The sequence below is a fragment of the Staurois parvus genome, unplaced genomic scaffold (assembly GCF_062004578.1).
Source record: "Staurois parvus isolate SC_StPar_1 unplaced genomic scaffold, SC_StPar_1.0 ptg000682l, whole genome shotgun sequence".
Classification (NCBI taxonomy): Eukaryota; Metazoa; Chordata; class Amphibia; order Anura; family Ranidae; genus Staurois; species Staurois parvus.
Window position 1 is genome coordinate 3565782 of NW_028318478.1, and position 25073 is coordinate 3590854.

General features: G+C 40.5%; 1 protein-coding gene across 3 annotated transcripts in view; it reads left to right on the forward strand.

The window, feature by feature from the left end:
• The window catches only part of SORD (sorbitol dehydrogenase), an 87737-nt gene that overhangs the window by 42923 nt on the left and 19741 nt on the right, over window positions 1-25073 (forward strand). For all 3 annotated transcript variants that reach the window (XM_089652419.1, XM_089652417.1, XM_089652418.1), the window contains 5 exons: window positions 4138-4302; window positions 6429-6588; window positions 7759-7877; window positions 12643-12708; window positions 22414-22589. In XM_089652419.1, the coding sequence (XP_089508545.1) occupies window positions 4138-4302; window positions 6429-6588; window positions 7759-7877; window positions 12643-12708; window positions 22414-22589 (686 nt within the window). The remainder of the gene's footprint in view (window positions 1-4137; window positions 4303-6428; window positions 6589-7758; window positions 7878-12642; window positions 12709-22413; window positions 22590-25073) is intronic.

A 25073-nucleotide genomic window follows, 5' to 3' on the forward strand; every position in this document is an offset into this window, starting at 1 on the left:
CCTCCTATGTAAATCTAAAATGGTAGCCTGTAAAGGCTTTTAAAGCATCGCCTATGGATATTAAAAATGTATGCATTTAGTTGCAATTGCACGGGGCGTGCGTAGTTTTGAATCATGTCATATTTGGTATCTATTTACTCGACATACCATCATATTTTATATATTACCAAACAATTGGCCAATATAGTGTGTTTTTAAAGCAAATTTTGCGTTTATAAAAATGTGACATAAAAAATTGCAGCACCAACCATTTTATTGACTAGGGTGTCTACATTAAAACAATATTTAATGTTTGGGGGTTCAAAGTAATTTCCTAGCAAAAAATACAGATTTTTGTACAAAAAGTGTCAGAAAAAGCTTGGTCTTCAGGTGGTTAGAAGAGTGAGTGATGTGTGGCATATACTTCTAATGCTGGGCATAAAATGCCCCCCCTCCCCCCCCCCAAAATGACCCCTTTTGGAAAGTTGACACCCCAAACTATTTGCTGAGAGGCATGTTGAGCCAATAGAAGAATGTATATTTTTTTTCCACAAGTTTTTGGAAAATGACACTTTTTGTTTTTTCTTATTTTTTTTCTAACACAAAATTGTCATTTGCCATGGGTATATGTGGAATTACTCCCCAAATACATTCTTCTAGTTCTCCTGAGTATGGGGGTACCACATGTGACAGACTTTTTGTCAATCTAGCCAAGTACAGAACCCCAAAATCCAATAAGACCCTTCAGGCTCTTAAAGGGATTTATTTTCTCATTACACTTCCTGACTACTTATCACCGTTTCGGAAGCCCTGAAATGCCAGAATAGTACAACCCCCCCCCCCCCTCCCCAAATGATCCCTTTTTGGAAAGTAGACACCCAAAGGAATTTGATAAGAAGCATGGTGAGTATTTTGCAGATCTTGTTTGTTGCCACAAGTTTTTGGAAAATGAAGACCTTTCCAAAAAGTCTGTCATATGTGGTACCCCCATACTTGGTAGAAGCAGCAGAATGTATTTTGGTGTGTAATTCCACATATACCCATGCCATGTGTGAGCAATATATCATTTAAATGACAGATTTGTGTAAAAAAAAACGCTTTTTTGTCATTTGTCAAAAATGTGTGGTAAAAAATAAAGTATTCCATTGACTCAACATGCCACTAAGCAAATAGTCTGGGGTGTCTATTTTCCAAAAAGGGGTCATTGCTGGGGGGAGTTTGTTATCCTGGAATTTCAGAGCCTCTGAAACTGTGATAGGTAGTGAGGAAGTGAAATGTGGAATTTATACACAATCAGGCATTCAAGGGGGTCATTGGATTTCAGGTTCCTATATGTGACTAGGCTCCCAAAAAGTCTCACACGTGGTTTCCAAATACTCAGTAGAAGTAACAGAATATATTTTGGGGTGTAATTCCAAATATACCCATGGCATGTGTTAGCAATATACCATTTAAGTGACAAGTTTGTGTGAAAAAAAATTAATTTTTGTCATTTCCAAAAACTTGTGGAAAAAAATAAATCTTCATGGACTCAACATGTCTCACAGCAGATAGCTTAGGGTGTCTACTTTCTGAAAAGGTGTTATTTGGAGGTGTTTGTACTGGAATTTTAGCACCTCAAGAAATGTGATAGGCAGTCAGAAAGCAAAAGCTGTTTAAATTCCAGTATCTATACCATAGTTTGTAGATGCTATAACTTTCACACAAACCAATTAATATGCAGTTATTGGGATTTTTTTTTTTACCAAAGACATGTAGCAAAATACATTTTGGCTTAAGTTTATGATGACATTTGAGTTTATTGGATATTTTTTATGACAGAATAGAGAAAATATCGTTTTGTTTTGTTTGTTTTTTTTCATATGTTTCTGTATTTTTTTGTTTATGGCGCGGAAAATAAAAAAAAAACACAGAGGTGATCAAATACCACCAATAGAAAGCTCCATTTGTGTGAAAAAAATAACATAAATTTTATTTATGTTCAAAATTGCATCAGTTAAACTAGTGCAGCGCTATATAGCAAAAAATGGCAGAAATTCCAGTATCTAAGTTTGTAGATGCTATAACTTTAACACAAACTAATCAATATACACTTATCGGGATTTTTTTTTACCAAAGGCATACAGCAAAATACATTTTGACCTACATTTATGGTGACGTGATTTTATAGGATATTTTTTATAACAGAAATGAGGAAATATTGGGTAGGGGTTTTCAAAATTTTTGGTCTTTTTTTTGTTTACAGTGCAAAAAAACCCCCCAAAAACCCAGAGGTGATCAAATACCACCAAAAGAAAGCTCTATTTGTATGAAAAAAGGACATACATTTAATTTATGTACAGTGTTGCATATCCGCACAATTGTCAGTTGAATTATCATGGCGCCATAATGCAAAAAATGGGCTGGTAAGGAAAGGGGGTAAATCCTCTGGATTGCAAGTGGTTAAGGATTGATAAGCAGCAATATATTACATTTTTGGTTTTGAGTTTAATGCCGTGTTGCATATCTCTACAGAAGACCATCAACTATGTCAACCATTATAGCTAATAGAATTACTGGGCATCTTTGTGAACATTATCTGGAACAAGCATTAGAAATTTCTTTGGTTTGTCTTCTCTGATGCTAAGAAGCTGCAAATAATAGGAAAGAGAGAAATCCATAGATCTCTTTACTTCTTGAAATAATTTGATTACACTGCCTCTGATGCACTGAAATCCAAAGCAGTGCTATCAGCCCTGCCAAGCTGAAAAGTGTCAGACTGATCATGATCACTATCATTTAGCATTTTGACATCTGAAATTGTTTAATATTCTGTACAGTATATGGTGAACGTATCCAGTATTTGAGTCCCTTTTATTTTATCATCTTTATATTTTTATCCATAGTCACATGCTATCCAAGCTGTCACCAAGCAGAGTTGGTGATAAATTATATGATTGCCGGTGATGCTTTTATTTACCTGTCTTCTATCACCTTTTGCAGGAAAGCTCAGTCTCCATATCATTAATATACTGAGCTGTGATTTGCATGGGCACGGCAGACCATTCATTTCAATGGGCTGCCGTGCCTCCTGAAACACAGAGAAAGGTCCCTCTTATCCCATATATATATATAAGAAACAGCGGTCCTGTGCAAGACCGCCCTCAGCACTATATGATTGCCGCACTCTCAAATCCTTCTGAGCATCGTGGTAGGGGTGGGACCCTGGATGACATCAGGACGTGCGGAAGGATTAGAGAGTGCGCCAATCATATAGCGCTGAGGGCGGTATTCACAGGACCGGCATTTCTTATCTACACACTGTAAACATCTGGTGCAATCTAGCAGCTATAATAAGTGAGTGCAATTGTATCTGTTTTACGAAGAAATTAAACTTTTAAGGGCAAAGCACTATTTAAAGTTTTATTTTCTTGCAACAGAGTGGTGTTTGAGATGGCGAGCAGAGAGTTGTGGATATTGATCTGGAATTTACAAGAGCCATCTATGGTGTCCATTAAAGGGACAAAAATTGTTTTATGACCGAACAGTTGATGTGAGGTCATATAGAGAAAGATAGCAGACATCAGGTGGTGGTTTGGTCACTTAACATTGCTGGATCAAGGACAGATGGTGGCACTTATTGTAAAGGCGCAGGATTCCTTTTTGTGAAGGATTTTATGTTGAATATATTATATGTAATGCACATTTTGTTTGTGTTATAAGCACTGTAATTATTTTAATTAGGAGAGGTTGGTGTTCCACCTAATAACGCTGCACAATATTGTTTTAAGTTTTGGCTGGATTGCTGAATTGTATGAGATTTGCATTCTGTGCATAGCTGCTGATAGGGGTTGGATTTTTTCACTATTAAAAAGTGTTTCAGTTTTTAGTCTATCATTTATTATTGAAAAGGTTCTATTACTGTAATTATTCACAGTTTATGGAAGAGGATTGTTAGATAAGTAGTATTTTGTTGATTTTGTTTTTCACTTAGCAGCTTACAAGGTAAGTACATTTTGTTCATTTATTCTACTTAATATAACAATTTAATTTTTTTAGATAAAATATACTAAAGGCAGCATGATATTTACCACCAGAGGTTGTAATGAAGACAGCAGAATATACTAATTGTAGAGAAGTCATTGGTTTTTAACTTGCCCCAGTAATTTTCTTTTACAGAGGTGCTACTGAAAATGCATTCAGTTGGAATATGTGGCTCAGATGTACATTACTGGCAGCATGGGCGTATTGGAGATTTCATTGTGAAGAAACCCATGGTTCTTGGACATGAAGCTTCGGGGACCGTGATTAAAGTGGGATCTTCAGTCACTCATCTCAAGCCAGGTAAACAGCCATAGTTTTTTCTTTATCTTTTTTGGCAATATTCAGCAAGTTACATTGATATCTGCCAGGGGCTATATCAGACAGGAAAATTTGTTTAGCTAACAAATCCTTCTCCTTATTAGTTTTGGTGTTAGTAATAAGTGAATCACAACTAATGGAAAGTGTGTGTCCCTGTGATTCCAGGAATTTATAGCTCAGTCACTGAGTAATTAACTTTTTTTTTTTTAGAAAATTGCCAGCTACTTGTCTTATCAGCAGTGAGATGTTTGTGCTGATCCTTTCTGGATTCAGTGAGTGATAGAACATCCATGGATGTTGTTTCTCTGCATTTTAAACACTATATTGCACTTTCAGGGAAATGTTCTTGACATGACATTGCCATTATAAAAATAGCATTAAAAGAGAAGTTTAAATCCTAGCTACCTGGGTGGATGCATCATCGATTTGATGCTGTATCCTCCCAGGCTCCCCCAACTTGCCCAGTATCCCCCAATGGCTTGAAAGGGTGATAACTGAGCAATCAGATACTGCTGATTGCTCAGTTCTCCTCACTGTTCTGAGCAGGGAGCAGTGACTGTCAGTCACTTCTCTTTGCTCTGCCCCCAGAGCGGTCACTGGAGCACTGGGCTGTGGAGGGGGTGGGAGAGGCTGACTCAGGCTCTCAGTGGCTTGCTGAGAGGTTAAGCCAGGTGCCAATACAGGCTCCTGAGTGGATCTTGAGCATATGTTTGTGATCCTTCCCCAGCCTGAACTGGCTCTGCGACATCAGCCAACAACAGGCTGTAGTCAGCTGTCGGCTGATAATTATAATGGGTCTCAGGAGTGCAGGACAAACTGCACTCCTGTGATCCACAGGAGAAGTACAACCAAACGAGTTTTGGTACATCTCCTTTAAAAAGATTAAAGGCTAGTGGTGCCTATAGACAGATTGCCCATTTCAACAGTGATGTACATGCTCCCCAATCTGTGCCATTCTTACATGGTGGAAAAAACTACTTGGCTGGGTTAGACTTTCCTAGCTAATCAGTGTTTTCTCTTCCCTGGGATAAGCTAATGATAAAGGTGGTTATCCGTAGCCATAAAAATGAGTAGTGCGAAAATGCATGTTTATAAAGATTTTATTTTTTACAAAATTTTCTTTTCATGGTAGTGATTTTCTGTACACTCCCAAATGCTGTTTCATGTCTCTAAGTATCTGGAATCCAAAACTGAAAAAGAGAACTGAGTGGGCAACCTTTCAGGGGATGAGATCTAAAAACCTTTAAAGAAAAACAAACAACAATCAAGTCCCCAATAAAAAGACGGCATGAAGAATAGATAGAGTGTCACAGTAGTGTCCTCTGGCCCCACTTCATATGAGCTCACCCCCCCCCCCCCCCCCACAGTAGTGTCCTCTGTCTCCACACACAGTAGTGTCTTCTCCCCCCACAGTATTGTTCTCTGTTTCCCCCCATAGAAGTGTCCTGTGCCCCCCCCAAACGTAATGTCCTCTGCCCCTTGTTCCCCCACAGTGGTGTCCTCTGCCCCCTTCTCATAATTCTCCCAACACACACACACACACACTCAGTGTATAGATAACACACTCCTTACAATGGGTGTACAACAGAGCAGAGAGTTTGAAGCAGCACAGTACTGGACTGAGAGTGGAGTTAACGCTTCATGTTAACCAGCAGGTGATTGGTTGCTAGAACCGGCTGACGTCCTAGCAACCAATCACCTGTTGGGTAACGTGAAAGCTTAACTTTGGCAGCTCCTGTTCCCACCCTCCGTCCAGTGCTGTTTTCCACTCTGCTGTGAAGATGAGAGCAGCAGAGGCTGAGGAGAAGGACCTATAATTCTGCCTGTGGATGGCAGGTGATTCGCGATTGATGGGTTGCTCACCCCCAGGATACACCAACTTAAATATGTTTGTCTGGAGCTTCAGCAATGGCACTCCCCCATACTGTTTTGATGATAACTTCAGTTCTCCAACCCCAGCATTAATGACTGTCTTAAAGGAAATTAACAGAAGTGTTGACTAGGTAGGTTGATAATGCTGCTGGCCATTTGCAAGCAATAAGCCAGTGAGTAGGACAGTGTGTAAATGAATGACCATTTTCATTGTCAAATGTCGAACTTTTTTTCAGGTGATCGAGTTGCTATTGAACCAGGAGTTCCAAGAGAAACTGATGAATTCTGCAAAACTGGACGCTATAACTTGTCTCCCACCATTTTTTTCTGTGCTACACCACCGGATGATGGAAACTTGTGTAGATACTACACACATAATGCAAACTTCTGTTATAAGTAAGCAAACTTGTCAGGTTCATTGTCTGTGTTTTCTTGGAGTCATTCTTCAGATTCCAATGAATCTTGCTGATGTACCATGTACCATATAGAGTTAATTCAAAGGATTAGCTACATAGAACACACATATATTGCATTCATTCATAACATCAAATTTATTTTACACTTAGACATTTCAAGGTTGCTTGTCAAGTGCTAGAAGTTTGATATTCGAGAGGATGTCATCCAGAGCTCTAATAGAAAAAGGTCTAAACTAGTTATGAAGTTACACAATCATTTCCTGGCGGACTTGTACTGGCGCAAGGCAACTTTTAGCTTGCGTGTGTGTAAATAGTTAGCTTCTGATTGTTTTCTTTATGCTCCAGTACATTTAACAAATTACAGTGGGGATCGAACGTTTGGGCACCCCAGCTAAAAATTTGTATTAATGTGCATAAAGAAGCCAAGGAAAGATGTAAAAATCTCCAAAAGGCATCAAATTACAGACTAGACATTCTTATAATATGTCAACAAAAGTTATATTTTATTTCCATCATTTACACTTTCAAAATAACAGAAAACTGAAGGTTTTGCCATGGCCTTCACAATCTCCTGACCTCAACATAATTGAAAATCTATGGATAGACCTTAAAAGAGCAGTGCGTGACAGACAGCCCAGAAATCTCAAAGAACTGGAAGACTTTTGTAAGGAAGAATGGGCAAAGATACCTCAAACAAGAATTGAAAGACTCTTGACTGGCTACAAAAAGCGTTTACAAGCTGTGATACTTGCCTAAGGGGGCAGTACAAGATATTAACTCTGCAGGGTGCCCAAACTTTTGCAGATGCCATTTTTTTGTTTTCTGTTATTTTGAAAGTGTAAATGATAGAAATAAAATCTAACTTTTGTTGACATATTATAAGAATGTCTAATCTGTAATTTGATGCCTTTTGGAGATTTTTCCATCTTTCCTTGGCTTCTTTATGCACATTAATACAAATTTTTAGCTGGGGTGCCCAAACATTCGATCCCCACTGTATGTATATAGGTCAGGTTTTGCCATCTCTGTATGTGTGTGTAGTGAAATTACTTCAAATTTGTGCTTTTCATACAAAATTCATACAAAATGGGCCCTCTAAAAGTATAGTAAATATATGATCATGGCACCCATTTTGTTTTGTTTTCTGCAGACTTCCTGATAATGTAACATTTGAAGAAGGAGCTCTGATAGAACCTCTCTCTGTAGGAATCCATGCTTGTAGGAGAGCTGGGGTTACACTTGGAAGCAAGGTCTTTATATGTGGAGCAGGTAAAACTTTAGGACATGGTAAAAGCTTTAACAAAAGTTTTTTGTTTTTATTTTTTATGTTTTTAAATATAATTACCAGCTGATATTCATGAAAGTGAATATAAGGTTAAAATTGTTTCAGAATTATTTTAGGAAACCCGACAGCATGTGCATGTGTGTGTGTGTGTATAAATATGTATGTATGCGTTAAAAAAAAAAACCTGTGTGTATATACACTGCTCAAAAAATTAAAAACACTTTTTAATCAGAGTATAGCATCAAGTCAATTAAACTCCTGGGATATTGATCTGGTCAGTTAAGTAGCAGAGGGGGTTGTTAATCAGTTTCAGTTGCTTTGTTAATGAAATAAACAACAGGTGCACTAGATGGACAACAATGAGACGACCCCCGAAAACAGGAATGGTTTTACAGGTGGAGGGCAATTACTTTTTTTTCCTTATTCATCTTTTCTGACTGTTTTTCACTAGTTTTGCATTTGGCTAGGGTCAGTATCACTACAGGTAGTATGAGGCAATACCTGGACCCTACAGAGGATGCACAGGCAGTCCAGCTCTTCCAGGATGGCACATCAATACGTGCCATTGCCAGAAAGTTTACCGTGTCTCCCAGCACAGTCTCAAGAGCATGGAGTAGATTCCAAGAGACAGGCAGTTACTCTAGGAGAGCTGGACAGGGCCCTAGAAGGTCCTTAACCCATCAGCAGGACCGGCATCTGCTCCTTTGTGCAAGGAGGAACAGAATAAGCACTGCCAAAGCTCTACAAAATGACCTCCAGCAGGCCACTGGTGTGAATGTCTCTGACCAGACAATTAGAAACAGACTTCATAAGGGTGACCTGAGGGCCCGACTACCTCTAGTGGGCCATGTGTTCACTGCCCAGCACCATAGAGCTTTATTGGCATTTGCCATTGAACACCAGAATCGGCAGGTCCGCCACTGGCGCCCTGTGCTTTTCACAGATGAGAGCAAGTTCACCCTGAGCACATGTGACAGACGTGAAAGGGTCTGGAGAAGCCGTGGTGAACGTTATGCTGCCTGTAACATCCTTCAGCATGACCATTTTGGTGGTTGATCAGTGATGGTCTGGGGAGGCATATCTATGGGGAACTCACAGACCTCTACAGGCTAGACAGTGGCACAGTGACTGCCATTAGGTATCGAAATTAAATCCTTGGACCCATTGTCAGATCCTGCGGTGGTGCAGTGGGTCCTGGGTTCCTCCTGGTGCACGACAATGCCCGGCCTCATGTGGCGAGAGTATGCAGGCTGTTCCTGAAGGATGAAGGAATTGATCCCATTGAATGGCCCCCACAGTTGCCTGAACTTAATACAATAAAACACCTCTGGGATATCATGTTTCGGTCCATCTAACGCTGCCAGGTTTCACCTCAGACTGTCCAGGAGCTCAGTGATGCCCTGGTCCAGATCGGGGAGGAAATACCCCAGGACACCATCTGTCATCTCATCAGGCGCTTACCCCGATGTTTTCAGGCATGCATACAAGCACTTGGGGGCCATACAAAGTACTGAGTATCTTTTTGAGTTGCTGCTATGAAATTTCAGCAAAATGGACTAGTCTGCTACATCATTTTTTCAGGGTGTCTTTGAATTCAGTCTTCTCTAGGTTGACCATTTTCATTTCCATCAAGTGATGGGGTATCCTTACATTCCTAACACATTAACTAGTCCATATCAGTATAGATATTCAGCATGATATTTTTCTCCATTGAGATTTGATGTGTTTTCAAAGTGTTCCTTTTAATTTTTTTGAGCAGTGTACATATATATATTCCAATCACCTACAGTCATGGCCGAAATTGTTGGCACCCTTGATATTTCTCCAGGAAATCATGTATTTCTCACGAAACGTATTGCATTAACACATGTTTTGCTATACACATGTTTATTCCCTTTGTGTGTATTGGGACAAAACAAAAAAAGGGAGGAAAGAAAGCAAATTCGACATAATGTCACACAAACCTCCAAAAATGGGCTGGACAAAAGTATTGGCACCCTTTCACAACTGCGGATAAATAAGAATGTTACAAGCATGTGATGCTCCTGTAAACTCACCTGGGGCAAGTAACAGGTGTGGGCAATATAGAAATCACACCTGAAAGCAGATAAAAAGGAGAGACGTTCACTTAACCTTTGCATTGTGTGTCTGTCTGTGCCACACTAAGCATGGACAACAGAAAGAGGAGACGAGAACTGTCTGAGGACCTGAGAACCAAAATTGTGGCAAAATATCAACAATCTCAAGGTTACAAGTCCATCTCCAGAGAACTAGATTTGCCTTTGTCCACAGTGCGCAACATTATCAAGAAGTTTGCAACCCATGGCACTGTAGCTAATCTCCCTGGTCGTGGACGGATGAGGAAAATTGATGAAAGATTGCAACGCAGAATAGTCCGGATGGTGGATAAGCAGCCCCAAACATGTTCCAAAGACATTCAAGCTGTCCTGCAGGCTCAGGGAGCATCAGTGTCAGCGCGAACTATCCGTCGACATTTAAATGAAATGAAACGCTATGGCAGGAGACCCAGGAGGACCCCACTGCTGACACAGAGACATAAAAAAGCAAGACTACAGTTTGCCAAAATGTACTTGAGTAAGCCAAAAGCCTTCTGGGAAAACGTCTTGTGGACAGATGAGACCAAGATAGAGCTTTTCGGTAAAGCACATCATTCTACTGTTTACCGAAAACGGAATGAGGCCTACAAAGAACAAAACACAGTACCTACGGTAAAATATGGTGGAGGTTCAATGATGTTTTGGGGTTGTTTTGCTGCCTCTGGCACTGGGTGCCTTGACTGTGTGCAAGGCATCATGAAATCTGAGGATTACCAAAGGATTTTGGGTCGCACTGTAGGGCCCAGTGTCAGAAAGCTGGGTTTGCGTCCAAGATCCTGGGTCTTCCAGCAGGACAATGACCCCAAACATACGTCAAAAAGCACTCAGAAATGGATGGCAAAGAAGCGCTGGAGAGTTCTGAAGTGGCCAGCAATGAGCCCAGATCTAAATCCCATTGAACACCTGTGGAGAGATCTTAAAATTGCTGTTGGGAAAAGGTGTCCTTCCAATAAGAGAGACCTGGAGCTGTTTGCAAAGGAAGAGTGGTCCAAAATTCCGGGTGAGAGGTGTCAGAAGCTTATTGATGGTTATAGGAAGCGACTGATTTCAGTTATGTTTTCCAAAGGGTGTGCAACCAAATATTAAGTTAAGGGTGCCAATACTTTTGTCCAGCCCATTTTTGGGGTTTTGTGTGACATTATGTCATATTTGCTTTTCTGCCTCTGTTTTATATTTGTTCCAATACATACAAAGGGAATAAACATGTGTATAGCAAAACATGTGTTAATGCAATACCTTTTTTGTGTGAAATACTTGATTTTCAGGAAAAATATCAAGGGTGCCAACAATTTCGGCCATGACTGTATAAGAGTAATTATATAAAAGAAACCTAGATCTTGGACAAATGAAATAGTTCTACAATATACATTTGTTCCACGATATTTATAAATACCATGGAAAACAATTTTACAATTGTATAATTATGGTGGGCCCAGCCGGCCATAGATTTATCGAATCTTGGCTAGTTCAGCAGGGACTGGCCAAGATTCGATCCATGTATGGGCAGGTTGATTGTACCCAAGTCAATCCATTGATCGACAACCAGCATTGGATTTTTAGCATGCGATTATTACCAGTGGCTATAACCACTAGCTCTAATCATTGTGCTCTTCTGGAAGGGATGGTCTGTCCCCCCTCCCCAGTAACCGTACAATAGCTCTGCAGGAGGGATTCCTCTATCAACACTGACTGTATTGATGGGATAATTATAATCCAGCAATATTCTTTCCTGTAACCTATGGTCAGGCTTTTGAAGTAGAAAGAGTCACAGTAACTGGGACACTGGGAGTTGCACAGTGTCAGGAGAAAAGAGTCATTGGTTTATTATATTCCCATATATTAGAATATCGAATTAAAATATTATACAAGCAACATTTGTAAAAAAAAAAAAGCTATAAAAAATGTACCAGTTTGGTGGGGAAGGTTAGAATGGTGGTAGGTATAGTGGTAAAAGCAGAGGGGTTGGCAGGTGTAGTGGGGAGTGAAGGTCGGGCATGGCACTGCCAGCTGGGGAGCATGCAGTCATGGAATCAATGTGCAAGTGTGATGGGGAGGAAAGATAAAAATCAGGTGCAGTGATGGTGGGAAAACAGGAGGTTTGCAAGCATGGTAGTGGGAAAAGTGGGGGCATAGGTGCCATGTTTGAGTGCAGAGGTCAGGGACACTGTGATGAGAGCAGGCATGGTTGTAGGATAGGATGTATGCATGGTGGTGATAATAGGAGACATGAGAGCATAGGGGGTTCAGTCATGATGGTGAGAGCAAGGGAGGGGAAGGGGGACTTATGGTATGTAAAGGTATACAAATCCATGAGAGATGTATAAATGATAAAATGTGTCAGTAGCCAATGCAACTTGAGAAAAACATGTGCATGATCTATATCACTATGCTCCTTGTAATTTGTACAGAAGATGTACAGTTAGAAATGTGGCAGTCAAAGTTAACATTTTAAATTCAAATAAGATTCATTTTAGTCATCTGAATCTTACTCCTAGGAGGATTATTTATCTTTAACTGTGTTTTGTGTATTTCGGAAAATTAGATAGAAAAAAATGTAATTTTGTTTAAAAGTTAATCTATAAAATGGTGGCATAATTCTATTCTAATGCAAATATCCAATGTGGTGTCTCAGGACCTATTGGGCTGGTTTCACTAATTGTAGCGAAGATGATGGGAGCCTCGCAAACAGTGATAAGCGGTAAGAAAAGATGCTACTTGTTCCTATTACATTGTGTGATCATTGGAAGCTTGTTTTTGATTGTATGGCAAAGTGTGATCATCCCTTGTAGATGGGAATCTACATTTTATAGAAAAAAAGTAACCGAGGGGAGATATGCAAAATACATCAATGTAGGAAAAAAGATTTTTTGGCAGAATGAAAATACATATAGAATCTTCTGCCAATAAAAATATGCCCAAAAGAGGGAACATTGTGTGGAACTGACAGCGAGGGGTTTTGTACACAATCTGGTGGCTGCAGCCACAGGGATTTTGTATAAAACTGAAAGGCAGATTCCTGCCTGTCAGGTGGAAGTAGTCGGGTGGCTGCACTGCCGTCCGATCGCTTTCACAGCCCCGGTATCCCCCATGCGGACTCCCACCATGCATCCGGGCACCGCTTGTCCATCTGCAGGCCTGGGGAGTGCCATGGCAGGTGCCGGCAGATGGAGGGAAGAGAGTAGAGTGCTCTCCTGTCTTTCTGTGACACGGAACAAGACATGCATGATGTCACTTTCGGATCACTGCTTCTCACTTTCTGCATTGCAATACATTGAGTGGAGGCCAGAGGAGACGTGATGAAAAAAAAGTTAAGCAAGTTAACATTACACTCAAGCAGATAACTCCCCCCCCCCCCCCCCCCCCCCACACACACACGTTAGGGAGCCTACTCCTGAAAACATCGATTGCGATACACATGTTGCATATCACACACAGGTGTGAGAGCAATAATTCTAGCACAGGACCTCCTCCACAATGCTAAATTGATAACCTATAGGGCCTCTTGAAGCGCTGCCTATAGAAAATATAGGGTACTGAAATTTGTTGCCATTTCGTAGACGCACACTAATTTAAGGTTTGCCATGTTGGGTATCTATTGACTCATCGCAACCTCAACTTTTATATTGTATCAAACATTTTGGTTATTTATTACATTTGTTTGACCTAAAACTCACTTTAGTGTGTTTTTTACTGAAATTGTGCGTTTCGTAGACCTTTGCGGTAATATCGTGTAACATACCACTATTTTATTCTCTAGGATGTCTGCTTTCAGAAAATAAATGTTTTCTGTAATCTTCAAGCTTAAAATGATTTTTTAAATGTGTGCAAAAAAATGCGAAAAGGCTCTGGCAGCGAAAGGGTTAAAACAGCGTGGGGAACGTTGCCGACCCTCTATACAGAAGCAAAGCTGGTGTTAAGAGAGTACTGGGGATAAAGCCTGCAGAAAGATGCTGCGGGAGGATGGGCAAAAAAGGAGGTAGAGGGAGGAGGAAGGAGCCATAAGGAAAGTAAAGGCAAGTGAGGGGAGGGGGGTAAGCAGACAAAAGCACAGTGGACATGCATCCACTCCCGTGGAGTGTGGAAGGGGCTAAAAAGAGCGAAACTCACTGGGGAGGAGTACAAACAAAATATTCCCATGGACTCCAGGTGTTACGGAAGGTCTCTTCTTTATTGCGGAAGGTGGCTGTAATGTCCCCCATGTCCCTAATTTCATTCACCTAGGAGAACCAGAGAGCAGGTGTGTGGGGAGGTGAACTTCTTTCCAGCAGAGTGGGATACAGGCCTTTGCCACATTAAGCAGCTGAATAGTGAGAGGTCTTATATTACTTGATGGGTCTCCCTGTCAAGTGCAGGAGGTCGGCCGCTGGGTCGTCATGCAAGGCCACGGTGGTAAGTTGTTTGATTATACCAATTTCCTCTCACCAGAATGACTGGAGCTTCTGGCATTGCCAGAAATGTGGAGAAAGGTACCTCTGTCTGCTCCGCATCGCCAACAGGCACTAGAAAACTGAGGCGAGAAGTGATATAGCTTGGAGTGAGCCCGATACCATCGAGTGAGAAGTTTATAGTTGGTCTCTTGGACCTTGGTGGCCATTGAGGACTTTTAGTCAAAAATGTAGAATTTTCTCTTTCTGAGACACATTAAAGGACACACCTAGATCCGCCTCCCATTTAGAAAGAAAAGGGGGAGAGTAATTGGTCTCTAGACAGATGAGAGATGAATAGATGATAGACTGTGCCGAACCGGCTTGCCCCTTGCAATCTGAATTTCTCTTAACTACCCATCCCCAAAGTAAGTCAAAACTGTCCTGTGTGTGTGTAAGTTCTTATTGTAAGGCCGTTTCACATCAGAATGTGGTGCGGGAAAAGTGCATTCTGTGTGCATTTCCCACACCGCATTCAAAACACACTGCTTTTGCGATCTTTTGCAGGTGCCAATATGTTGTTAACAGCACCACAAATGCAGAACCATACCGCAGCACAAGGCAATTTGGTGTGGTGCATTTTTTATAAGTAGTGGTTATCTACTTTTTGTGTGATCTGGTGCGATTTCAGCCCATTTAAATTAATGGACTGAAAATTACACTGCAGGAGAATGCACAGGAATTGCACAGAAATATGCACTGCATTTCTGTGCGATTCTAGTGCCAACTGGCATGTATCAGGTAACAGTATTTTTATATACACATTTTATTGTGTGTGCCTGTGGCTTTTTTCTTCTTGGTGCCTTTGCTGAGTAAATACAGATGCTATGTTTTATAACCCTTGTACTATAATGGGAACAACTTTTGACAAGTTGGTATGAATCCAGTGAATCTGTTTCCTGGGGGGTTGTAAAAGGAAACTCGAATGCCAAAAAGTTCCACCGTGCACTATTCAGGTTATCTGTAACATTTCTGCCATTCAGATTCTTTGATTGTTTTTTTTTTTTGCACTGCGGTATAAAAAAGGAAATATAGTGCATGTTAGGCTCCCGATCCTTTACCAATCCTAGAGAAAAGAGAAAAGTGCAAATCTAGTTTTCTCCCACTGAACAAAAAAAAACATCCCAGAGGCTCTCAACCTGCATGGGTGAGATCCCTGGGTGACATGTAACCCTCCTGACACTGTGACATAACCCCGTCTGTATATTTATATATATATAATATACAGTGCTCACTCAGCATAAGTGACTACACCCCAACAGATTTGTCAGAAATCCTTTACTTTTCTTTCAGAATCAACATTTTCTATGGTACACTATACTACAAAAAACTCCCACAAATGCAGGCCAGTGATTGCAAACAAGATTTGTTAATTTGCACACACAAAAATGTATTTTTCTTAACAAATTCATTCAAGACCATGTTGCAAAATGAATACACTGCAGTGAAAGTCTTCAGAGCAAAGCAATATCCTAATTAACAAGAATTTAACTACAGGTAAGTCTAATTATTCATTAAACAGGTGTCCAGCAGACCGTTTATAAAAGGGTGTTACTTAAAGTGTTACTAAACCCAGGACCCTGCATTCACTATATCTGTTCTCCCACAGTACACAGAACATGGAAATGCAAATATTTTAGTAAATATAAACTGCTAAATACCTTTTCTCACCAGCAGTTAGAGCAGTTGTGTGGCTTATATCGGTGTCCAGAAGAGCACTGGTTAAAGCTTGTAGGAGGAGTTTTCTCTAGGAGGATGCAGAACCCCTGACCTCTGTCAGTGCTGACTGGCCCTGTGCTCATCACATGCACTCTCCCAAGAAAAAAAACACCTCACGATATATCTTATCAGGAAATAAGAGGAGAGCACTGGGAGAAGGGGAGGATCAGAAAAGTCAGGATCAAAGAGTGCTTTTAAACAATGCAGAGGGTTAACCCCTTAGGTTTCACAGTGAGTATAACAAGTATGCTTTACTGCTGTGGGTTTAGTAACACTTTAACAAAGAAAACCCTTTCCCTTTTCATGCTGTCCGCAATGGCACCACATGGAAACGAAATGTCATAAGGCCTGAAAAAGAAAATAATTATTTACACAAGGTGAAGGTTACAAGAACAGCAAAGCTTTACTTATCAATCAGAATACTGTAGAAAAAGTGATACAAAAATTTAACAAAGACGGCTATCTCACAGAGACGTCGAGGCTGTTCATTGAAGTTAAAACCCCAACAGCAACATTTTCTGATGAGAAGGGTTGAATACAATCGCCATGCAAGTTCACTGCATTTAGCTAAATAAGTAGAAAGCCAAACTGGGGTGATTGTTTTCCGGGACACAGTACGGCGTACACTGCAGAGGAAAGGCAAGCATGGGTGTCGTCCACGAAGGAAGCCACTTCTAAAGCCCATGCACAAAAAAGTCTGTCTAGAATTTGCCAGGGCACATGCTGAAAAAGAGGAAGACTACTGGGACTTTGTACTCTGGCGTGATGAGACGAAGTTAAATGTTTTTGGAGCTGATGGCTTCAAAACTGTATGGCGTCGCAAAGGTGAGGAGTACAAAGAAAAATGCATGGTGCCTACAGTGAAACATGGTGGTGGCAGTGTCCTTCTGTGGGCTCTGAATGAGTGCTGCTGGTGTCGGGGAGCTGCATTTCATTGATGGTATCATGAATTCACAGATGTACTGTTCTATATTGAAAGAGAAGATGCTACCATCACTCTGTGCTCTTAGTCGTTGTGCACTTTTCTAACTTGACAATGATCTAAAACACACATCTGAGGCCACTATTGCATTTCTGAAGAACAGGGTGAAAGTGATTTAGTGGCCAAGTATGTCTCCTGATCTGAACCCAATCGAACACCTATGGGGAATTCTGAAGAGACAAGTTGAGCATCACTCTCCATCGAGCATCCAGGCTCTAAAAGAAGTCGTCCTTGAAGAATGGAGAAAAATAGATGTTGCAATATGTCGCCAACTTGTTCATTCCATGCCTTACAAATCATGGAGATCATACAAAATAATAGATGTAGTAGTTTTTGGGTGTATTCATTTTTTGCATCAACTAATTTGAGTAAAACTGAAGATTTTGTAATCCAAGTTATATTATTAACCTTACTTTAATATAATGAGCTAAGCAATTGTTCTATAAAACTCCGTTTTGTCAACATTTTGGAAATTGTTCAAAGTATACACAGGGCTTTTTTTTTCCTCAGGTGTTGGAAGTCAGCCACGACCCCCCAAAACCCCTCCCCCTACACACACACACCCACACCAAATAGCGGGTGTGGTCAAATTTCACTAAAAGTAGAAGTGCCTTAAAGGGGCATTAAATACCAGGGTGCGTTACGTACAGAGTGCAGAGTTTGGAGGTATTACACAGTGCAGAGGTCAGGAGTGTGTTACAAACATAATGCAGGGTTCAGCCTTCTTCCATTGCTGCTTACCTCTGCATCCCCCTTCTACATCTCTCACCCCTCTTCAGCTCTGACCTCTGCATGCAACCCTTCCCTCTACTGTCCTCATTTTCTCCCCCCTCCTTAAAAGATCCGCCATCTTCCATGTGTCTTACTTTTGTTGCTGTATTAACCTGAAGTACCCAGCAGACTCTAGAACCTCACTGCACATTGTATGTGGCTCCTCTGCCTCTCACTTGCAAGGAAATTATTCAGTGGGGGTGTTGACATCCAAACTGCACCCTGGGCACCTGCATCTCTTTTGTCCCTGATCTGAACTACGTGGGAGCTGCTTAGGAGATCAGATCTGTGGGAACTATTGGGAAACAAGCTGTCATTTGTATACACAGAAACTGGACTTCTGATAAGCAGGGAGTAGAGGGCCTGAGCCAGAAGTGGTGGAACTGAATTCCACCAAGTTTCAGCTGAAAAAAGCCCTATATATACACTCACTGGCTGCTTTATTAGGTACACCTTGCTAGTACCAGGTTGGACCCCCCTTTTACCTTCAGAACTGCCTTAGTTCTTCATGGCATAGATTCAGCAAGGTGTTTTCTCCATATTCACATGAGTTACTGTTGCCTTTCTATCATCTTAAACCAGTCTGCCCATTTTTCTCTGACATCAGCGAGGCATTTTCGTTCCACACAACTGCCACTCAATACTTTCTCTTTTTAGGACCATTCTCTGTAAACCCTAAAGATGGTTGTGTGTGAAAATCCCAGTAGATCAGCAGTTTTTGAAATACTCAGGCAAGCCCGTCTGGCACCAACCACCATGCCATGTTCAAAGTCACTTAAATCCCCTTTCTTCCCCATTCTGAATGCATTGAGTCCTTCTATGGATGTTGGTCAGCCTGCACCCTCATCAAGAACTCAATGTCAGCATGTTGCTTTTCCTTGAATTTTACCATTTTTTTACCTGCAATGAAGAAGAGTTACGACAGAGGAAGAGTTACCCTACCAACATGTGAAATCTGAATGGCCTATGTTAGCCTGTTGATGCATATTATGTGAAGGTATTCATAAAGTTCCATTCTTTTGATGCACACCAATATCTTCTGTTATGTGTTTCCTGTTTGCCCATTTTGTGAACATTATAAATGTGAACTTTGCCTTTCGAACTTCCTGTAAAAGACTTATTTTATGGACTATTAAATACATGATTACAGCAGCGTGTGAAATTTTACAGTACAGGCTATAGCATTATTGCTCTCCACTGATGTCAAAACAGACTAATTGCACAGCAATTTCGAAATACAGAAAACTAGTATTCTTTTGTTGCTTTATTGATCATATTTAGATATGTGTGACACACAAATGCATTTCCTGTTTGGGTAAATATAATGATCTTCATACTTGTCATAGACTCCTTCTTTCTATTTGACTTTTTATTAAAATATTGGAGTTTACATTTTAACAAATATGTTTTGTATATCCATTAGGCTCTCCAGTTTTTGCTTGATGCAGACAACTGATTTCTGTCATTATCCTACACTGCAGGGTTGTGCATTCCACTGCTGATATTTTTTGGATTCTCATTCAGTTGCTGAAGGGGAATGTTTCTGTAGTTGGTATAAGAAAACTGATACCAGCAGGTTCTTAGTGTAGTAATAAGCAGAGTCAGGCACCTAACTGCTTCTGCATGAGAATTTGTAACTTTTGGCATTCTGGCTTGTATGCACTTCAGATGGTTGACTTCCAATGAAGGTTTTCTGTTAACCTGACTAATATAAAAGCAGATGCCAAGTGTCACAGAGGGGCTGTGTTTACCATAAGGCATTTAATTGGGCAGGTTAAGAGTATAGACATTAATAAAAAGAGTTACTAATTCAGATTTCATCTGGGTTGTAGGACAAATTTTACTGAATGTATGATTGGCAGGAACTGACTATTACTAATGCAGCTTGAGTAACAAGATTTGCTAAGTTAGGTTAATAAAGCAACTACTACTAACTAGTGTGTGATACAGTAATCAGAGGTTTAAGGGTTAACCCCTTCCCACCCAACCCCAGCATCCCTATTATAGGGTGTGTATGCCCGCCGGGGAAGGGGGGAGGGGGGCGTGGTGGTGGGAAGGATAGAAGGATAAGCAAAGCATGTGACCACTGTGATTGGCTGTCACAGTGGTTAAACGATCTGATCATGAGCTGTTCCCCGTTGACCCTTGATCATTAATATGACTGAAAAGCTCTCTTTGACAGCTCGTTACTGTGCTGGGAGCTTCAGTGAGCGCACTCTCAGCACAGCATATGTGCAGAGTGTGGGCACTAAAGCTTTGCTGCTGCATATATACAATACGTGGGTGGCAAGAATAAACAAAGTACAGCCATGGCCAAACATTTTGGCTCCCTTGCATTTCTGTCAGATATTGTATCACTTCAACCAGGAAATTGTTGCATTTACAAATGTTAAGGCATTCTCATGTTTATTTCTTTTGTTTGTATTGGTAAAGTGGAGAAACAAAAAGCCAAATCAACACATTCAAAACCCCAAAAATGGACTGGACAAAGTTATTTACACTCTCAATTTAATATTTGGTAGCACACCCCTTGGAAAAAATAACTGAAATCAATCGCTTCCTCTAATCATCAATGAGTTTCTTTCACCTCTCTACTGGAATTTTGTCCCACTCTTCTTTTGCCAGCTACTCCAGGTCTCAGATTTGAAGGGTTCCTTTTCCCAAATGCTGTTTTGTAATCTCCCCACAGGTTCTCTATGGCAGGGGTGGGCAACTGTGACCCTTCAGCTGTTGGTGAACTACAAGTCCCATCATGCCTCTGCCTTTGGGAGTCATGCTTGTAACTGTCAGTTTTGCAATGCCTCATGGGATTTGTAGTTCTTTAACAGCTGGAGGGCCACAGTTGCCCACCCCTGCTCTATGGGATTGAGACCTGGACTCATAGCTGGCCAGTTCAGTATTCTCCAGCATTTTGTCTGAAACCATTTCTGGTAGCTTTTTGACATGTGTTTCTGTGTCAGCAGTGGGGTCCTTCTGGGTCTCCTACCATAGCGTACCTTTTCATTCAGATTGCGATGAATAGTGCGAACTGACACAACTGTACTGCCTGAAGGTAAGCTTGAATTTGTCTGGAAGTTGATCGAGGTTCTTTATCCACCATTCGAACAGTCCTTCATTGCAATCTTTGATCAAGTTTTTTGCTTTCATCCACGTCCAGAGAGATTGGCTACAGTGCCATGGGCTGTAAACTTCTTGACAATGTTGCGCAAAGTGTTTAATTACAAATTACAGGAGCATCACAAACTTACAATGCAAATATTTCTTACAATTTTCAGAAGGCGCCAATAATTTTGTCAAGTCCATTTTTTGGGGTTTTGTGTGGAATGCGTCAGATTTGGCTTTTTGTTTCTCCACTTTTTGGTGTTCTACCAATACAAACAAAAGAAATAAACATGAGAATGCCTAAACATTTGTAATTGCAACAATTTTCTGAGCAAAATGGTGCATTATCTGACAGAAATTTAGGGGTGCCAATATTTTTGGCCACAACTGTATATCCAAAGTACCAGTTTCAAAGCTTCAAAGATTATGGCAACATAAATATTTTTCATGCAGCCAAGATGCAACTGTTTTAGATTAAGGACCTGACGATGACGTCTAATATTAATACAAAAACATCTATAAGTTTCTCCATACATTGTCTTTTTAATAAATCACTCAGTTTACTCACTGAAAGCACCAAAAATTTGGACATTTAAGCTAAATGGAAAGCTATTGGTCTCAACCTGTAAATCATTAAGGTTTTTATGTTAGAAATACTTTTTCACTTTTCATACTGTTAGCCTTCTCTGTTCCCAAGGGTCCAAATTCCATAAAATGTTTAATACATGCATTAATTCATTAAAAATACATAAAATATACATTTAAATTGTGCCTTTGATTTGTACTGCCACCTTTAATCCCCTGTACATGTGCCAAGAAAGATTTACTGCATTGCACAGTACTGTGAATCTATGAACAGTATTTTGAGCTGCTGCTGCTTACAAAAATGTCCTTGCTTAGCTGCAGTGCTTTGCTGCTGTGCAGAAATAAATGGTTAAGAACATGTAGAATGGTTGACAGGGGTTTCTGGTTTAAATTACTAGGAGGGGGAGGCTGGCTACAAATAGGTTATGCATTACTATATACAGAAAGCCCAATAATTTGGGATAGTTTTGAGTTAAGGGCTACACATTTTAGAAGTGTCTTGAAATGTCAGTGCGGCTTTACATCTTTACAAATATTTGCAACAAAAGCTTCTCTTTTAGCTTGAACAGTTTTTTTTTCCCAGCCAGCTGTAAAGTGTGCCAGGTAACTTTTTGTATTGTTTTGTTATATTGTCCAGCTCTTTTCCTTTTTTGCTAGTTGTAAGTTGATTAGAGTGGCCATCATTGTTGCTTGTTGAATTCAAATACAGGCTTAATTATACATTTATTTATTTTTTAATTCGTAAGATGGGCCATGTGTACTTCAGCTTTGTCCTTGGCTTTTTGCATTCACAGTCATTTAAAAGTTTATTTCTCATTAGATTTATCTTCATCACGGCTGGAAAAGGCCAAAGAAGTGGGAGCAGATTTTATTCTTCAAGTCACCAATGAGACTCCTGAGCAGACTGCACGGAAAGTTGAAGAATTGCTTGGGTGTATGCCAGAGATCACCATAGAGTGCACTGGAGCTGAATCCTGCATTCAAACAGGAATCTATGTAAGTAAATCACACACTAAAAAGTTAACTTTTGTAACTAATTGTTTTCTGGAACAAAGTTATTGAATATTCTGCATTTTGAACTTTCATTATTAACCTAAAAAGTTATATTTTAAACCTTTAAAACTGTGTTTTGTTGTGTTTAATTATATGATTTAAACAGGGGTAAGTAACAGTTGGTAGGCTCCAAGCAAAAGTTCTCTTTCACAGATGCAGTTGTTCCCTACTCTATCTGCCACTATAAACATGTCTCCTGCAATTCCACTTATTCCATTTAAAGTAAACCTCAACCCCTGCCAGATGACATTTAAGAGTCTACTTATATCGGATTTACCCAACATTCAACCTTCCTTCACTGGGGCCATTGCCAGGTGAGAAATACATTTGCTGACATTCAGTAGTATCTATTCTTGCAATGGAAAAAGGCGTTTATTGTAACACTCGTTCTGTTTATACAAGTGTGAATGTTACATCCCCACATATTCCCCTGACAGTTACTAAAAACAGCATTAAGGAGGGGATGACCACGTATGTGTCCTCCATGTGGGCAAGGTAGGTTGCAAATAAGACCCTTGCCAACACTCACTCTTGGGCACTGGGGTCGCCAAAGAACTCTGCTCCCATCAGCATCATACTCTATTGCTTTGGGAGTGGTAACCCTGGTTTAGAAAGTCCTAAAAAAGACTTTATGCAACACACTTCCTTTGAGCCCAGGTCAGCCTGGAGCTTCTGCCTGTGACTGGACAGTGGGAGAGAGAAGCAGCACAGCCATAAGCCTATCTCCTTGTCATTTTGCTTTATCTTCCTATCAGCATGCTTCTTGTCAGCAAGTGAAATGATTGGCTCCTTGTACTTCTTTTTCCTCTTACATTTCAGTTTTGCTGTACATGTCAAATTAAGGTGCCTACACTACCTGCATTTAAATAATATGTCATAAAGTGGTTTTAAAGGCTCACTGTTTTTACCTTCATGCATTCTATGCATGAAGGTAACAAACTTTCTGTGTGCAGCAGCCCCCCAACCCCCAAGCCTTCTTAATACATAGCTGAGCCCCATTGGGATCCAGCAATGTGAATAAGAGCCTCACCTCTCCATAGACTCTCCCTTCTCATTGGCTGAGACAGCAGCAGGAGCCACGGTTCCGTGTGTGAATGCACACATGGAGCAGTGGCTTGGGAGTGAGCCTGCTTGGGTGCTCCCATAGCAAGCTGCTTGCTCTGGGGGCTTTTGGCAGGAGGGAGGGGCCAGGAGCGCCAGCAGGGGGCCCAAAAAGAGGAGGATCAGGGCTGCTGTGTGCAAAACCAATGCACAGAGCAGGTATGAGATGTGTTGTTTTTTTTTTAATTGCCTTTAATATCACTTTAAGGTGGAATTAAACCCACCAATTGATAAATATTATAGTTACTAGTGTGCTTATATTCGCTCTCAACTGAACTGTCAAACAATCAAATGGCTGGTGTCATTGCTGATCACATGTGCAGTAACTGCAGATCAAACAGAGGCAAATATGGCCGTTTCCTTGGAGGGTTTCGTTCTGCTTTAACTGTTTATTAAGAGACAAAGGATAGAAGGAATTCTAAGACATAAACTATACTGCCACCTACAGGAGAAATGGACACTGGCAATAAAAAAAACTGTTAGTATAACCCCTTCCACTTCCTTCACTTTCTTGCTAGTGTCCTAGGAGAAGAGACATCTTCTCGTCTCAGAAAAAAGCAACAATTATTTTTTTCATTTTTATGAAGACCTTCTTTCTTTAATCAAGGTTCCGTAGAGTGCTGTAAAGGTCTAGGGCCGTGATACACCCTGTGACATAATCCACCCCCAGAAGGCTCCCTAGTGATTATGCCCATTAGAGGGGCAAAGGTCTGTCTGCAATGGGCTTTGTCTACTACAGCTACTGCAATTAGCTTTTGTCCCCCCCCCCCCCCAAGTGTTTTGTTGAACAATACCCAATGGGGGAGGCATTTATTCAGAAGTGGCTTGTTCTTTTTTGGGGACCCAGCCATTCCTTGCCTTTACAAAACACTGACTGTTCTTGTCGTGAACATTCTAGTTTTTAGGGATTCAGTGTACGACAGACTTAAAACTCTTTCCAAGTCTTTATACTCCCTGACAGACCCTGCCCTGCAACCATCCATTGCTGTCATATCTCTTTGGAAACAGCTGGAAGTTGTGCCTGTTGTACATTACTGCATGGATATTGTACATCTCATATCCATTATGTGTCATTTGTCCATGCATGCACAGGGGACTCTTTGGCTTAAATGTTGGTCTACCAAACACCAGTGCCAAAAAACATATTGCCTATGACTTTTGAGGAGGGATGCCTCTCTTGGCACCTTTATCAAGGATATGATAATTTTTCCCATTGAAATCTGATTTGTTTTCAAAGTATTCCTTTAAATTTTTTTGAGCAGTGTATTAATGATTACAGATAGCATTATTTGTGTCTTTTATATCTGCCTAGAGTTTGTATATTTG